General features: G+C 40.7%; 1 protein-coding gene across 1 annotated transcript in view; it reads left to right on the top strand.

Annotated features, from left to right (window-relative positions):
- Positions 1-15,976, top strand: part of gpr19 (G protein-coupled receptor 19) — a 41,282-nt gene extending 25,306 nt beyond the window's left edge. Inside the window, exon 2 of the mRNA XM_051921507.1 lies at positions 12,277-15,976. Coding sequence (XP_051777467.1) covers positions 12,302-13,522 — 1,221 coding nt within the window. The 5' untranslated portion in view covers positions 12,277-12,301 and the 3' untranslated portion in view covers positions 13,523-15,976. The remainder of the gene's footprint in view (positions 1-12,276) is intronic.
- The last annotated feature ends 2,216 nt before the right edge of the window (positions 15,977-18,192 follow it).

The following is an 18,192-nucleotide window of genomic DNA, read 5'->3' as shown; positions in this document are numbered from 1 at the left end:
CATATCTTCTTCTTTCTGGGTACAGGCAGGCAGTTACTGTGTTTTTAAAGTTATTCACCATCTTTATTGGAATGTCTGAAAGATGTTAAAATATGGATGTCACAAAATCTTCTTAGTTTAAATCACAAAAAAGAGAGAGATTGTGTGTTTTGGACCTTCTGACCTCACTTGTGCTCTTGCAAGAAATTTTGGCATGATTTTTGATAATACCCTCAAATTTATCGCGTTTAAGTTCTCCCACAGATAAGTTGGGGCTTGATTTTACTGTATAATTTCCGGTATTTTATAATGTCGGTCATATAAGTCGAATGCGGAAAACTCACACTATTGTTCCAAGAGATTATGCTATGCTAATGCCCACCTGAGAGAGTAACCACGGAGTACACTGCCTTTTTTTCTATGTATTGTGCATACGTGACCACACGATAATACCCGAACGATTCCGAAGCGACGTTTGCACTGATTTGTGTTTTTTGTATCTCACACCCTCATAACACCTTTATCGTAAGAGCATCCCTTATCTACGATGGAGCGTTCGATCAGAAGAAAATACACACACATATTATATATATATATATATATATATATATATATATATATACACATATATACAGTGCATCCGGAAAGTATTCACAGCGCATCACTTTTTCCACATTTTGTTATGTTACAGCCTTATTCCAAAATGGATTAAATTCATTTTTTTCCTCAGAATTCTACACACAACACCCCATAATGACAACATGAAAAACGTTTACTTGAGGTTTTTGCAAATTTATTAAAAATAAAAAAACTGAGAAATCGCATGTACATAAGTATTCACAGCCTTTGTCAATGCACCTTTGGCAGCAATTACAGCCTCAAGTCTTTTTGAATATGATGCCACAAGCTTGGCACACCTATCCTTGGCCAGTTTCGCCCGTTCCTCTTTGCAGCACCTCTCAAGCTCCATCAGGTTGGATGGGAAGCGTCAGTGCACAGCCATTTTAAGATCTCTCCAGAGATGTTCAATCGGATTCAAGTCTGGGCTCTGGCTGGGCCACTCAAGGACATTCACAGAGTTGTCCTGAAGCCACTCCTTTGATATCTTGGCTGTGTGCTTAGGGTCGTTGTCCTGCTGAAAGATGAACCGTCGCCCCAGTCTGAGGTCAAGAGCGCTCTGGAGCAGGTTTTCATCCAGGATGTCTCTGTACATTGCTGCAGTCATCTTTCCCTTTATCCTGACTAGTCTCCCAGTTCCCGCCGCTGAAAAACATCCCCACAGCATGATGCTGCCACCACCATGCTTCACTGTAGGGATGGTGCCTGGTTTCCTCCAAACGTGACGCCTGGCATTCACACCCAAGAGTTCAATGTTTGTCTCATCAGACCAGAGAATTTTCTTTCTCATGGTCTGAGAGTCCTTCAGGTGCCTTTTGGCAAACTCCAGGCGGGCTGCCATGTGCCTTTTACTAAGAAGTTGCTTCCGTCTGGCCACTCTACCATATAGGCCTGATTGGTGGATTGCTGCAGAGATGGTTGTCCTTCTGGAAGGTTCTCCTCTCTCTACAGAGGACCTCTGGAGCTCTGACAGAGTGACCATCGGGTTCTTGGTCACCTCCCTGACTAAGGTCCTTCTCCCCCGATCGCTCAGTTTAGATGGCTGGCCAGCTCTAGGAAGAGTTCTGGTGGTTTCGAACTTCTTCCACTTACGGATGATGGAGGCCACTGTGCTCATTGGGACCTTCAAAGCAGCAGAAATTTTTCTGTAACCTTCCCCAGATTTGTGACTCGAGACAATCCTGTCTCGGAGGTCTACAGACAATTCCTTTGACTTCATGCTTGGTTTGTGCTCTGACATGAACTGTCAACTGTGGGACCTTATATAGACAGGTGTGTGCCTTTCCAAATCATGTCCAATCAACAGAATTTACCACAGGTGGACTCCAATTAAGCTGCAGAAACATCTCAAGGATGATCAGGGGAAACAGGATGCACCTGAGCTCAATTTTGAGCTTCATGGCAAAGGCTGTGAATACTTATGTACATGTGCTTTCTCAATTTTTTTATTTGTAATAAATTTGCAAAAATCTCAAATAAACATTTTTCGTGTTGTCATTATGGGGTGTTGTGTGTAGAATTCTGAGGAAAAAAATGAATTTAATCCATTTTGGAATAAGGCTGTAACATAACAAAATGTGGAAAAAGTGATGCGCTGTGAATACTTTCCGGATGCACAGTATATATAGACCTCCAGGAGGACCGGAGGAGGGCTTATGCCTCCCCCAGACCACGTGGGGGCGACCGCCCTGGTAGCTTTGGGGATCACGGGAACAGAGCTTTGAAGCTCAACCCTATAGGTGCCCCTGGTCACCGCCAGGGGGCACCCCAATGCTTTTGGAGACCTGGCCCTCAGCACTTCCGCCACACCTGGAAGTGCTTGGGGGAAGAAGACCAGGGACACCCGGAGTGCTTCCGGGTGTGCAGCCGGTACTTCCGCCACACCAGGGAGTGCCGGCGGAGGCTAATCGGGAGGCACCTAGAGCACATCCGGATGTGTATAAAAGGGGCCGCCTCCCTCCATTCAAGGGCTGGAGTCAGGTGGAAGAAGGATGGAGCTCGGAGAAGTGGAAGCAGTGAAGAAGGCATTGTGCTGTAGAGGCCTGGACTTTGGGGTGATTGGTGCTGCGGTACTGGGTTGTGTGTGTTCACTTTATTGTAAATATTAGCTATAAAGAAACGTGTTGTGGTGCTTTAACAATGTCTGCCTGTCCGTGTCCGGGCTGTTCCCCACAATATATACACACACACACATATATATATATATATATATATATATATATATATATATACAGTGGTGTGAAAAACTATTTGCCCCCTTCCTGATTTTTTATTCTTTTGCATGTTTGTCACACAAAATGTTTCTGATCATCAAACACATTTAACCATTAGTCAAATATAACACAAGTAAACACAAAATGCAGTTTTTAAATGATGGTTTTTATTATTTAGGGAGAAAAAAAATCCAAACCTACATGGCCCTGTGTGAAAAAGTAATTGCCCCCTTGTTAAAAAATAACCTAACTGTGGTGTATCACACCTGAGTTCAATTTCCGTAGCCACCCCCAGGCCTGATTACTGCCACACCTGTTTCAATCAAGAAATCACTTAAATAGGAGCTGCCTGACACAGAGAAGTAGACCAAAAGCACCTCAAAAGCTAGACATCATGCCAAGATCCAAAGAAATTCAGGAACAAATGAGAACAGAAGTAATTGAGATCTATCAGTCTGGTAAAGGTTATAAAGCCATTTCTAAAGCTTTGGGACTCCAGCGAACCACAGTGAGAGCCATTATCCACAAATGGCAAAAACATGGAACAGTAGTGAACCTTCCCAGGAGTGGCCGGCCGACCAAAATTACCCCAAGAGCGCAGAGACGACTCATCCGAGAGGTCACAAAAGACCCCAGGACAACGTCTAAAGAACTGCAGGCCTCACTTGCCTCAATTAAGGTCAGTGTTCACGACTCCACCATAAGAAAGAGACTGGGCAAAAACGGCCTGCATGGCAGATGTCCAAGACGCAAACCACTGTTAAGCAAAAAGAACATTAGGGCTCGTCTCAATTTTGCTAAGAAACATCTCGATGATTGCCAAGACTTTTGGGAAAATACCTTGTGGACTGATGAGACAAAAGTTGAACTTTTTGGAAGGCAAATGTCCCGTTACATCTGGCGTAAAAGGAACACAGCATTTCAGAAAAAGAACATCATACCAACAGTAAAATATGGTGGTGGTAGTGTGATGGTCTGGGGTTGTTTTGCTGCTTCAGGACCTAGAAGGCTTGCTGTGATAGATGGAACCATGAATTCTACTGTCTACCAAAAAATCCTGAAGGAGAATGTCCGGCCATCTGTTCGTCAACTCAAGCTGAAGCGATCTTGGGTGCTGCAACAGGACAATGACCCAAAACACACCAGCAAATCCACCTCTGAATGGCCGAAGAAAAACAAAATGAAGACTTTGGAGTGGCCTAGTCAAAGTCCTGACCTGAATCCAATTGAGATGCTATGGCATGACCTTAAAAAGACGGTTCATGCTAGAAACCCTCAAATAAAGCTGAATTACAACAATTTTGCAAAGATGAGTGGGCCAAAATTCCTCCAGAGCGCTGTAAAAGACTCATTGCAAGTTATCGCAAACGCTTGATTGCAGTTATTGCTGCTAAGGGTGGCCCAACCAGTTATTAGGTTCAGGGGGGCAATTACTTTTTCACACAGGGCCATGTAGGTTTGGATTTTTTTTCTCCCTAAATAATAAAAACCCACCATTTACAAACTGCATTTTGTGTTTACTTGTGTTATATTTGACTAATGGTTAAATGTGTTTGATGATCAGAAACATTTTGTGTGACAAACATGCAAAAGAATAAGAAATCAGGAAGGGGGCAAATAGTTTTTCACACCACTGTATATATATATATATATATATATATATATACATATACATATACACATATACAGGGTATATATATTGTGAGACTTGCCCGGACATCACCAGTCGGAGACCACATCTTTATATAAAACACATTTACTAAGCACACAAATCAAGTCCCACGCAGCACACAGTGCTCCCAGCACCAATCACCCCTCTTCGGGGCTTCTATCAATATACGTGGCCGCCTTTCCACTCCTTATGGGAGCTTCATTCTCCTCCCACTCCTGACTCCAGCTCCTAGATTGTAGGGAGGCGGCTCCTTTTATTTGTACCCAGATGTGCCTTGTGATGTTCTTCCGGCAGCACTTCCTGGTGTGGCAGAAGTGCTGCCCTTTGCCCTGGAAGCACTCCAGACATCCCTGGAAGGATCTTCCTCCATCTGCCTGGGTGTGGCGGAAGTAAATGACGGTGGGCATGGGTCCAAATGGGTTGGAACCTCCTTGCTGCTCTCCCGTGGTCCATTCCTGATCCAGGGCGGTCGCCCCGTCGTGACCCAGAGGATATAAATGCCACCTCCTGGTCCTTCTAGGCGTCCCGGCTGGGTAAGAACCCCAGCCTTCTGTGACAATATATATACACACACACATATACATATATATATATAGTACTGTGCAAAAGTTTTAGGCAGGTGTGAAAAAATGCTGTAAACAAAGAATGCTTTCAAAAATGGAAGTGTTAATCATTTATTTTCATCAATCAACAAAATGCAGTGAATGAACAAAAGAGAAAAAACAAAATAAATCAAATCAGTATTTGGTGTGACCACCCTTTGCTTTCAAAACAGCATCAATTCTCCTAGGCACACTTGCACACAGTTTTTGAAGGATCTCGGCTGGTAGGTTGTTCCAAACATCTTGGAGAACTAACCACAGATCTTCTGTGGATGTAGGCTTCCTCACATCCTTCTGTCTCTTCATGTAATCCCAGACACACTCGATGATGTTTGAGATCAGGGCTCTGTGGGGGCCATACCATCACTTCCAGGACTTCTTGTTCTTCTTTACGCTGAAGATAGTTCTTAATGACTTTGGCTGGATGTTTGGGGTCGTTGTCCTTCTGCAGAATAAATTTGGGGCCAATCATACGCCTCCCTGATGGTATTGCATGATGGATAAGTATCTGCCTGTATTTCTCAGGATTGAGAATACCATTAATCCTGACCAAATCTCCAACTCCTCCTACACAGCTGTTTCTGTTTCAGTTAATGACTGTGTTTCAACCTACGTGTGACATTGATGATCATTAGCACCTGTTTGGTAGAATTGGTTGATCATACACCTGACTATAATCCTACAAAATCCATGATGCCCAAATATTGATTTGATTTAGATTTTTCTTTTGTTCGCTCACTTTGCATTTTGTAAATTGATACTGTATATATATATATATATATATATATATATATATATATATATATATATATATATGTACATATATATATTAGGGCCGGGCAAGTTAACACATTATTATTGCGTTAACACATTAATTAATTAACGCCGACCATTATTTTATCATGCATTAATGCAGTTTTTGTTATTATTGTTATTATTTCGAAAGCCTCAGTCTCGCTAACGATCAATAGAGATCCGTGATCTTCTTGTTACAGAGCTTTTTGATACACTTTTGCTGGAAGGAAACTTAGCTTTATTGATTGGACCTCGATTCCTTGCGCGTTCATGAGTAGCGAAGAGCAAAATGTCATGTGGAGAGATACCAAAGTGAATGCTCAAAGCAAAACTTTTTTATCTGATTTGTCGGACTCCAATTTTCATGCAAGTGATCTGGAGATGTAGGTCAAAAATGAAAGTGAGGTACCAGCATCAGCTGATTGGTCCCCAGCTGATCGTGGTGCTGAACATATTAATGTAGGTGATGCACCGATGGCAACGTTCACCTCGGAGGACAGACACTTACAATGACAGGAGGTACAAACCATATTGCGTCTCACTGCAGCTGCCACCTGCACACACCTGTTTCACAAAGATAGCCAGTCCACCATGCATTCCTGCTGGCTGTTGAGCCGCTGCTGCTGCTGCAAACAGGCACTGACAGCAGGCAAAACAGGCAGCGACAGAGGTTTTATGTTGAGTTATGTGTGAAACCATTGCTTTGTGCGCTTTTCAGAAAACTGAGTTTTTTGGAAAAAATATTAGCCCTCAAAGAGTTGATACTGAACATTGACTGTTTATGCTGCTCCCTGATAAAAGAAAATGTTTCTGCTGGTATCTGTTCAGATAAAAAAGAAAACAGATTTAGAAATGTTAACTTGCTATTGCTCGGAAGGTGCCTGTTATAATGTTGTGATCATGGCTCTGGACTCTGATGGTAACTTGCTTTTCTATAACAAACTAGATAAAACATTAATGCCCTGGCAGTGGCAAATAGCTTGGTTTTATATTTGATGTGATTACATTAATGTTTAAGTTGAGATTTACAAGAAATATTTTAACTGCCAATATGTAAAGGGAATACTGCTGTTAAAAATCACCTCATTTGTTTAAAGTGTTTGCAAACCAAATACATACAATACACTACTTTTGAGTTCATTATTGAATTTTGCGCTTACTAATGTGATTGTTTGCGATTAATCGCGATTAAATTTTTTAATCGTTCCCCAGCACTATTTTATATATATATATATATATATATATATATATATATATATATAGGGGGGCACTGTTGTCCCGTGAAACGCAACAGACAGATGCTCTGGACACAAGTTTAAAAGCACTAAGTAGATTTTGAATCTTTTCTTCAATATAGTGTCTTCAAAGCACCACATCCACCAAACACATCACAAATCAATACAATAAATTTCCTCCTCTCCTCTCAGCAGCTTTGTCACACTCCCTCCCAACTCCAGCTCGCTTGCTGGGTCTCCCATAGTCCTTTATATAGTTATTGACCCGGAAGTGCTCCTGTCCTTCAGTCCATGTGATTCAATAGCAATTCTGGATCAGATGAAGACTTGCATTTTCCTTCAGCCCAGAAGTACTTCTGTTCTTCCATCCCCATGACTTGGGAGTACTTCTGGGCTATAGGGAAAATAAAAATCCCTGCGTCTCCCTGCAGCGTCACACAATGGCACCCACGGCACCAAACAGGGCTGTGAAGCCGAACTCCATCTCCCATGGTGCCCTGCGGGAATCCGGGGCACCTCCATACTGCAGGGAAGACACCATGTAGCGTCTTGGATATATCGGCTGGGATAAGCTGCCGGCCATCTATCACAATATATATATACTGTATATATATATATATATATATATATATATATATATATATATATACACACACATATTCATATATACACACTTATATACATATACATACATACATACATACATACACATACATATACATATATATATATATATATATATATATATATATATATATACAGTAATCCCTCCTCCATCGCGGGGGTTGCGTTCCAGAGCCACCCGCGAAATAGGAAAATCCGCGAAGTAGAAACCATATGTTTATATGGTTATTTTTAGAATGTCATGCTTGGGTCACAGATTTGCGCAGAAACACAGGAGGTTGTAGAGAGACAGGAACGTTATTCAAACACTGCAAACAAACATTTGTCTCTTTTTCAAAGTTTAAACTGTGCTCCATGACAAGACAGAGATGACAGTTCTGTCTCACAATTAAAAGAATGCAAACATATCCATCCATCCATCCATCCATTTTCCAACCCGCTGAATCCGAACACAGGGTCACGGGGGTCTGCTGGAGCCAATCCCAGCCAACACAGGGCACAAGGCAGGAAACCATCCTGGGCAGGGTGCCAACCCACCGCAGGACACACCCACACACCAAGCACACACTAGGGCCAATTTAGAATCGCCAATCCACCTAACCTGCATGTCTTTGGAATGTGGGAGGAAACCGGAGTGCCCGGAGGAAACCCACGCAGACACGGGGAGAACATGCAAACTCCACGCAGGGAGGACCCGGGAATCGAACCCAGGTCCCCAGATCTTCCAACTGCGAGGCAGCAGCGCTACCCACTGCGCCACCGTGCCGCCCTGCAAACATATCTTCCTTTTCAAAGGAGTGCAAAGCAAGCAGTCAAAAAAAAAATCAATAGGGCGTTTTGGCTTTTAAGTATGCGAAGCACCGCCGGTACAAAGCTGTTGAAGGCGGCAGCTCACACCCCCTCTGTCAGGAGCAGGAAGAGAGAGAGAGAGAGCCACAGAAAAACAGTCAAAAATCAATACGTGCCATTTGAGCTTTTAAGTATGCGAAGCACCGTGCAGCATGTCCTTCAGGAAGCAGCTGCACACAGCCCCCCTGCTCACACCCCCCTACGTCAGCGCAAGAGAGAGAGAAAGAGAAAGTAAGTTGGGTAGCTTCTCAGCTATCTGCCAATAGCGTCCCTTGTATGAAATCAACTGGGCAAACCAACTGAGGAAGCATGTACCAGAAATTAAAAGACCCATTGTCCGCAGAAACCCGCGAAGCAGCGAAAAATCCGCGATATATATTTAAATATGCTTACATATAAAATCCGCGATGAAGTGAAGCCGCGAAAGGCGAAGCGCGATATAGCGAGGGATCACTGTGTACACATACATATACCAAACCCGGGGGTGGGCGAGCAAAGCGAGCAGGGGGCAGAGCCACATATATATTGTAAAGGACAGCCAGGTCCCATGCCCGGCAGGGACGCCCCTGCTGCATCTGTTCCGGGGGAGCAGCCATGGACACTTCAATACCTCCCCCGGGACGCTTGGTGGCAGCCTCCCTGGCGGACGATGATTCCCCAACCTGGCGCATGGCTCCATGGGAGATGGAGTCCTCCACAGCCTGGTTGTGGGCTCGGATGGCCGCTAGGGGGAGCTGCATGGAGTTTGCAGCCCGGATGGTCGAATCTTCATCTTTGGAAATGCAATTAGGACCAGGTGGTCAAGCATATATAAGCATATAAGCATATATATATTGTTACCAATGGCTAACAGTGACATGCAGTGAGTTTCATGGCTGGTGAGGTACTGACTCCTTCAGAGTGACATTTACAAATATATGAACCCAAAAGAGTAGCTTATTCACCATTCAACTGGCAGCATGCACAATGACTACTGGTTATGTTTCATATCTCATCAGAGTTTTTTACACACAGATAAGTAAGGTACATATTTGGCTAACAAAGAACATTACATTTATATCGATGAGAGAGAGCGGAGAGAGCGCATTTGCTCTGCACCCTCCATGTGTTCTAAATTTGCTGTTGCAATTCCATAATTCATTTTCATTCAATACAAATGAAAGTATAGAGTGGCGTACAAAAAACATATTTCATTTTTGACCTTGATTGAAATATTTAGTTGTTTTCAAAAGCTTTTAATTTTGATGCTTTAATCAATTTTAATACAGACTGTTCAACAAAAGGATAACAAGAAAAAGCAAAAGAATATTTTATTTAAGGTCAAAATTTAGTTTTTAAACATTGGATTATTTTTTCTTAGTCTGATGCCGTTTTTTTATATACAGTAATTGAAAACCGTTTATGGTCTTACCTTTATTTGTAAATGAAGTCCATGCGCCTATCCTTCTCCATGAAAATCTCCATCACTTTCTTGTAAAAGTCCTCCTTATTTTCCTTTAGTTTTAAAAGTCTTAATCTTCCATTTTGGCAGTCAGTTGGAATAAAAAATAAAAATAGACGGACCGCTGCAGTGCACTTGACTTTCTGATATCGCTAATTTATTGGCGCCTCTGCATAGAAGAACAGCAGCAACGAGCACCTGTTGGGCTCCCATGCGCCCCCTTTGGTGCGGCTCGGTACTGTCTGCCTCACCTTGTGCCTTTTCACTGCAGTTTTATGTCCAATCAGCAAGACTAGATATGTCACACACATTCATTAAAGATATTAGCCAGACTGTGAAAAGTCAGGGTGTATAATAAACATGTCTGCAAACATTATATTGGCGACATACAGAGAGACAGCAACAGGCAGGCGCCAACTGCATGTATCAACCCAGTGTGTGAGGGACAGCGCAGTCCGAGGTGAGGTGAGGCTCGTCAGAATAGTAATCTTACAAAAAGACATATTCAATGGAAAGCCCATCATAACATTCCTACACAAGCAGATCACACACTGCTGTTACATATTTTTTATTAATGATCTAAGTTTGATTAGGGTTTTTAATTTTTGCAGTTACTGGAAAGTCTTGTGCTTGAATTAATAACACTAGTTAAAACTATCCATCCATCCACTATCCAACCCGCTATATCCTAACTACAGGGTCACGGGGGTCTGCTGGAGCCAATCCCAGCCAACACAGGGAGCAAGGCAGGAAACAAACCCCGGGCAGGGCGCCAGCCCATCACAGTAGTTAAAACTATCCATCCATCCATCCATTTTCCAACCTGCTGAATCCGAACACAGGGTCACGGGGGTCTGCTGGAGCCAATCCCAGCCAACACAGGGCACAAGGCAGGAACCAGTCCTGGGCAGGGTGCCATCCCACCACAGGACACACACAAACACACCAAGCACACACTAAGGGCCAATTTAGAATCGCCAGTCCACCTAACCGGCATGTCTTTGGACTGTGGGAGGAAACCGGAGCGCCCGGAGGAAACCCACGCAGACACGGGGAGAACATGCAAACTCCACGCAGGGAGGACCCGGGAAGCAAACCCAGGTCTCCAAACTGCGAGGCAGCAGCGCTACCACTGCGCCACCGTGCCGCCCCTAGTTAAAACTATGATTTTCTTAAATCATCTGTCTATTCCATTCAGTTTATTTTTTGATGGAGCACAGTTTGCACCAATTGCCTTAAAAGACCAGTGCCAATTTATAAATACAGTTACCAAAAATAAAAACTCTAGTTAACATTTTTTTACATCCTGAGTAACATCCAGTATCCTTCCATCCATTTTCTAAACTCAATCTCGTATATACTGTTGCAGGAAATCAACCTCAGAAATAATGGCAGTGAGACTAAAGAACCAAGTGTGAAATATACTGTATCTAGTGTAATTAAACATGTTATTTCATTATTTTTACATTTTTTGTGATGATAATTTCTTAGCTGTGTTTATTTGGTTTTCTGCAAAATGTATAAAAAGTGTGCTTTATACTCACTAAAGTATTCATTTTCCTAATCATATTTAAGTTTATACTTTATTCTTTATTTTCTAATTCTCTATTTTTTTTAAAGAAGCCACTTGATGATGAACACACCATTGTAATTAAATATGAATTAATGACTCCACTTCTGGACAAGTTGGTTTTTTCACATATGCCTACTTGTTTTTAATTTTTAAGCAGTTAAGGAAACGATGTTAACAATAAATTAATTCTTAAAATTAAGAAAAAAAATATGGGTATAAAAGGAATCTTTGTGCTACAGGATAGGAGTACAGGGTATTGATCCAACATCTTATTTAAAGCAGTTTAACTTACAAAGTAAAGTCACATCGTGTAGTGTGGAACCATTAGTCTTCCTGATTGTTCAGGTCTGAGTTGGTGTTGTAGCCTATAAACATTATGATCATGGCTCCTACCAAAATAATAAGTTAAGCGGCTGACACTGAAATTTATTCCCCTCTAAATATAATCTTATAGATAGATAGATAGATAGATAGATAGATAGATAGATAGATAGATAGATAGATAGATAGATAGATAGATAGATAGATAGATAGATAGATAGATAGATAGATAGATAGATAGATACATACTTTATTAATCCCAATGGGAAATTCACAAATTATAGTGTAAGTAGATAACTGAAATAGATGTGAATGTTGTTGAAATTAATTAAATGTGATTTTTTTCTGTTGCAGGTGTTGTTTAAGTTCAAAGTTCATCATGGTGTTTCCTGAAGCGATGGATAATTTTAAACCAGATTCACTACTCCATTTGGTAGAAAACGCCACAACGCTGGCCAGTATAAACCTGGGAGACTGTTTTGGTGACAGCTATCATCCTACAATGAACGTGTCTGTTCTTACATATGAATTAATGACTGGGCAGTTGGCAATTGCCACTTTGATATTTGCAATATTGTGGTTAATTTCAGTCTTTGGCAATGCTCTCGTGTGCCTCATTATTCACCGCAGTAGGAGGGCTCAATCCACCACCAACTATTTTGTTGTGTCAATGGCTTGTGCAGACTTGCTTCTCAGCTTGGCCAGCTCACCTTTTACACTGCTCCAGGTGGCATCAGGACACTGGGTTCTCAGTGGTGTGATGTGTAAACTGGCGAGATATGTACAGTATCTGGCACCTGGTGTGCAGATTTATGTTTTGCTTTCAATCTGTATGGATCGTTTCTACACAATTGTCTATCCCCTGAGCTTCAAGGTCTCACGGGAAAAAGCCAAGAAAATGATCCTTGCATCATGGTTGTTTGACATGGCCTTTGTTTCCCCAAGCCTTTTCTTTTTTGGCTTACAGGGGGACAACCACTGCAACTTCTTTCTGCCCGAAAACTGGAAGGGGATTTTATATGGAGTTATCCACCTTCTTGTGGGTTTCCTTGTCCCATCTGTTGTTATTATCTTTTTCTATCAGAAAGTTGTCAAATACATTTGGAGGATAGGCACGGATGGAAGGACAGTGAGGAGAACGATGAATATCGTCCCAAGGACTAAAGTGAAAACCATCAAAATGTTTCTGATGCTAAATTCATTGTTTATGGTTTTCTGGCTTCCTTTTTATGTGGCCCAGCTGTGGCATCCCAAAGAGACTGACTTGAGACAGAGCTCTCTGTTATTCACAGTTGTCACCTGGATATCCTTTAGTTCTGCAGCATCGAAACCCATTCTCTACTCCATTTATAATGCGAACTTTCGACGTGGCATGAAAGAGACCTTCTGCATGTCATCTATGAAATGCTACCGAAGTAATGCCTATGCCATCACAACCAGTTCAAGGATGGCCAAAAAAAATTATGTTGGGATCTCAGAAATTTCAGCTCCTACAAAAACTATAACTAAAGATGCCATTTATGACACATTCGACAGAGAAGCAAAAGAAAAAAAACTTGCATGGCCTATCAATTCAAATCCACCTAATACATTTGTATGAAGCAAATGTGAAAAAGACTGAATAAGAACTTTAAAATCCTAAATGGGTTTGGGGCATTTTATTCTGCTAGAGTTGACACTGTCCAGATACAAATTCATTTTACAAAATATGGTCTTGATTGGGCTTTTTTGTTTAACAGTGGAAGTTTAGAGTACAAGATGCAGTGACGTGTACAGTTATGGTTGTTAATTATATGTACACAAAGTAGATGAATGCTGCATTTTGTATGAATTTCATTAAACCCTGAAAACATTTTTAACTATAAAATATTGTTTATTATTAAATATCAAGATAAATACTTTATTTAATGATGTTTACTGGGTGTCTAAACAGTTGTTTCAACAGGGTAGCACACAGTGCAGCAATTAACGTTTATTTTAATACAACACAGCGTAAATGAAGTTAGGTCCTTATTTCATGTGTAACAATTAACTTCTCCAAATTATGATTAATTTTTCACACCATTTATTCCAACTCATGGGGTGAAACCTACCCCAGAGGAACCGCATGCAAGGGAGAAACCAACAGAGTGATGACCACCAGTCCTCCACAGGACACCCGCATGTCCAGTTACTTTAGAGCAGTGGTCTCCATCTCTGGTCCTGGAGAGCCCCAGTGGCTGCAGGTTTTCATTCTAACCCTTTTCTTAACTCTTTGAGGGCTGAATATTTTTTCCAAAAAAAAAACTTTTGGTTTCACACAGAAATCAACATAAAACGTCTGTTGCTGCATGCTGTGGCTGCCAGTTTGCCAAGAATGAACGGCAAGCTTGCTGCCAGGCTGTCTTTGCGCAGCTGGGGTAGCAGCAGCAGCAGTCACGGTCACACTGCATTACATTCTGATTGTTAAGTGGCAGTCCTCCCTGGCGAACATTGTCACAACCACAACTAGCTGGGGACCAATCAGCTGAAGCTGGAACCTCACATTCGTTTTCAGTCACTTGTATCAAAATCGGAGTCCGACAAGTCATAGTCCAGTCCAGAGATAATAGGCAAGACGTCGTCCACGGAGTATTTAACTTTTCACATTTGCTTTGATCTCTCGCCAGATATCAGTGCCATTTTTGCCATTGTGTGCGCCTTGCTACTCACGTGAGCGCAGGGAATCTCGGTCAAACCAATGAAGCTAACTTTCCTTCTAGCAATGAGAGTCCAACGTAACGGTTGGTTTTGTCACAGTTTACAGTTGATTACCATTGTCAACTCCTCCTTTTGACAAAAGTCGACATCAGCCCTGAAAGAGTTAATGAGTGACCTGTTTTTGCTGCCAATTAACTTCTTCAGAATTAATTTTATTTGACTTGCTCTTGAAGACTCAGACCCCTTAATTGTTTCTTTAACTTAATTAGCAGCCAAACAATAATGAAATACAAAATGAGCCAAAACAACTGGTGTCCATCATACAATATCTTAAAATAAAGAAAGGTGAAGGTCTCAGGAATGTCGATCTGCTCAGGACCCCAAAACATTTTATCGCTGCTCTTAGAAAGGAGAAAATCAAGAATTTCTGGAAAGTACAATGAGAGCAGCAACAAGCCATGGAATTGAAGAATGTGTTTAATTAACAACAAGAATCAGAGTCTAAGTAAGCAACTGGCTGGAGTGAAATTAGTTGGAGTTTCAGGCCCTGACTTAGTTGGTCTTCTGTTGGCTCACTCACTTCACATTTGATTTCTGTTTGGGTGCCATTTAAGGAAAGAAACAAAGCAATTCAGAGGAACAATGAAGAAATTCAGGGGGACAAATCTTAATAAAAACAAGTCAACTAAAATTAATTAGCAGCAAAAACAGTGCACTAATTAAGAAGAGTCAGAATGAAAACCTGCAGCCACTGGGGCCTCCAGCACTGGAGTTGGGGGCTCCTGCTTTAGAGTCACAACACACAAACATCTTTTAAACATGGTGAGAAAGTTATTGGGCCTGGGTTCAAATGCAAAATTCTGAAGCCATGAGAAAGAAATGCGAATCACCAGTGTCTCACTACAAGTCCTTACTGCTGAGAGCTTTATATCAATAGACAATATGGGATATCATCAACAAAGGCCTACAGAGATGTCTTTGTGAAACAATCTGTATCTGAAATGATGAGCATTCCAGAAGTCAAAGAGATACCTACTTGTTTTGGGTAGGGCTCATAATTAAGCTGAAATTTGTTTTGCTTCTGTAAAGTTTTTCTGCGTCATCCCCACAGTGCCTCAACTGCCTTTGTGAGTGACAAATCATGAAAGTCTTGTATAATGATAAGGCATCTATCTATCTTTTACTTTATATTGAGAACACAATGGCATTTTAATAGCAGCAAATGACTTTGATGTTGCATATTTGTTATGTACATTTGAAAAGCAGCGCATCCCCAAATGTACCACCTTAACTGCTGTTCACCATTCCAACATTTGCCTTTGTATCTTCATGACAGTATTGTAAAAATTCTCACATTAAACTATTTTTCAAACTGTTACTGTATTATTTATTTATGTATCACTGGTGCATATTCATTGCTGGCTGACATGTACATAACAGTTATCATTAATCAAAATTTTTACTGGTTTACAGGATGACAGGCCATGTTCCAAATGGGCCAAAGTAAAACTTGGAACTAGCCAGAATTTTTATTAAAACTGCAACGTGTTTCACTGCATGATTATATACAGGTATTATCATTAACAGATTAGCAAAAAGATGAATTTCAACTGTAATCTTAGTTTAATGGACGACATAAACCAACTTTATTTTCCCTGTTTTTCCAAGCAGATAATTTAATGTTTTGAGCACATAACCCAAACACACTCTTTACTGAACAGCAGTTTATTCATAACACTAAGATATGTTTTGATATACTGTATATACACACACTCACATAGCCAACACCAGAATTATTGACACCCTTAAAGTTAATGGTAAAGATAAAGATAAAATAAGCAATACTTGTAATGTTTCAAATATTGCTCTAAATATCTGGAGAACTGCTTACTATTTGTCTATTAAAATATAAAAAACATTTTATTTTGAAGAACATAGGGGGCACAATGATTGGCATCCCTGAAGGATATCTCTCTATTATAAAAGAAAATCTTGAGACGAGACTATTGCCAAGAGATTTTCTCAAATCCCGCCCTCCTCTCAACCATTTACTGTTAATGGCCCACACCCGCGGTCCTCTCGCCTCTCATTCGTGTGAATGCTTTTGGCAGACACAGTTCCTGTGCTCCCAGCTCTTATAAATTTTTACGCTTTCCTCACTAAATAAAGAAAAGACGTATTATGTCCAAATCTTAATGAAGAATTTCATCCCGAAGGGTTATCAACAGAAGAAATGAGTACACGGGCAATCCTAGCACCGAGAAACGATGAAGTCAAATGAATTAACGCAAAAACTGGTGATCGGTTACACGGCAAATTGGTTAAATGCATATCAATAGACTATACCCAAACAATTGGTGGTGATTGTGCAGAAGATGAAAACATCAACTTACAATATCCCATAGAATATTTACAACTGTTAACACCATCCAGTCTTCCTCCAGCCGAATTGCTGTTGAAAGAAGGATGTATCGTAATGTTATTGTGTAATTTATGTCTGAGTGATGGGCTATGCAATAGGACAAGAGTAGTTGTATTCAAAATTGGTCGAACAATTCTGACAAGAAAGGTAATGTAGTACCTCTTCCGCGGAAAACATTAGACACCAAAGGAGATCTTGATATGCCATTTGTATTAAAACGTTAACAGTTTCCCGTTAGAATAGATTTTGCTATGACAATTAACAAATCTCAGAGACAAACATTCGAAAAAGTCTATTTATTTATTGGAGAGAAAGAAACGATATTCATTCACGGGCAGTTATACGTTGCATTGTCGTGATGTAACTCCAAACACGGAATCAAAATTCAAAGCAATATTGACGAAAAGTTCATTCCAAATACTGTTTTTACTGAAGTTTTACAGTTAAAGTGTAAGTTTAAAAAGTATTTGTGTGTTAATTTCAAAGCCAAACAGAACGAAAATGTATAACACAACAAACATCTCTAATGCAACATGAAACATAATTTTCTTTCAATTTATTATTTTTTACTATGGTTAATTGCTCGCTGTAATGTAAAATAGTTAGGTCTATTATGTATATGCAACAATGCCTATGAAAATAATCTGTTTAAATTGTACAACCACTTTGCCATACGCGAGCAGGAGAGCCGCCAAGTAGGGGGGTTGGCGAGCAGCGGGCAGAGCCCCCTAGTTGTAAAGAAAACAAAATAAATCTTGGTGGGGAAAAAAATCTTACTTTTTATTGTTTCTGTGATCCAGTAGCTCCTTTGTTCACTATGGGGTATAAATTACACACAAGTAAAATCCTTTTGTCATCCATCAATATGGGCAAATCCAGTGTCTTGCACAAGGCTAAACGCTGTTGACCTGCACAAACTAGGCAATGGCTGTAAAGAAATTTATAGACAGTTGAAACTGCAAAGAACAGTTGAAGTTAGGTTTTTAATAGTTCCACTGTAACTCATAGATGTTAGATGCCACTTCCATGAGGAAGAGCTTTTTTGGGAGAGTTTCTTTCCTTTGTGGAACATCGCCTTATGTTTGTCAAAAATCATTGGAACTACAAGTGAAATTGTGTATTGTGGTCAGATGAGCTGAATTTGAACTTTTTGATGATGCAAACCATTA

This window comes from Erpetoichthys calabaricus, chromosome 18 (assembly GCF_900747795.2).
Source record: "Erpetoichthys calabaricus chromosome 18, fErpCal1.3, whole genome shotgun sequence".
NCBI lineage: Eukaryota > Metazoa > Chordata > Cladistia > Polypteriformes > Polypteridae > Erpetoichthys > Erpetoichthys calabaricus.
Note: the sequence above shows the minus strand (reverse complement) of the source record. Positions and strands in the feature narration are given on the sequence as shown.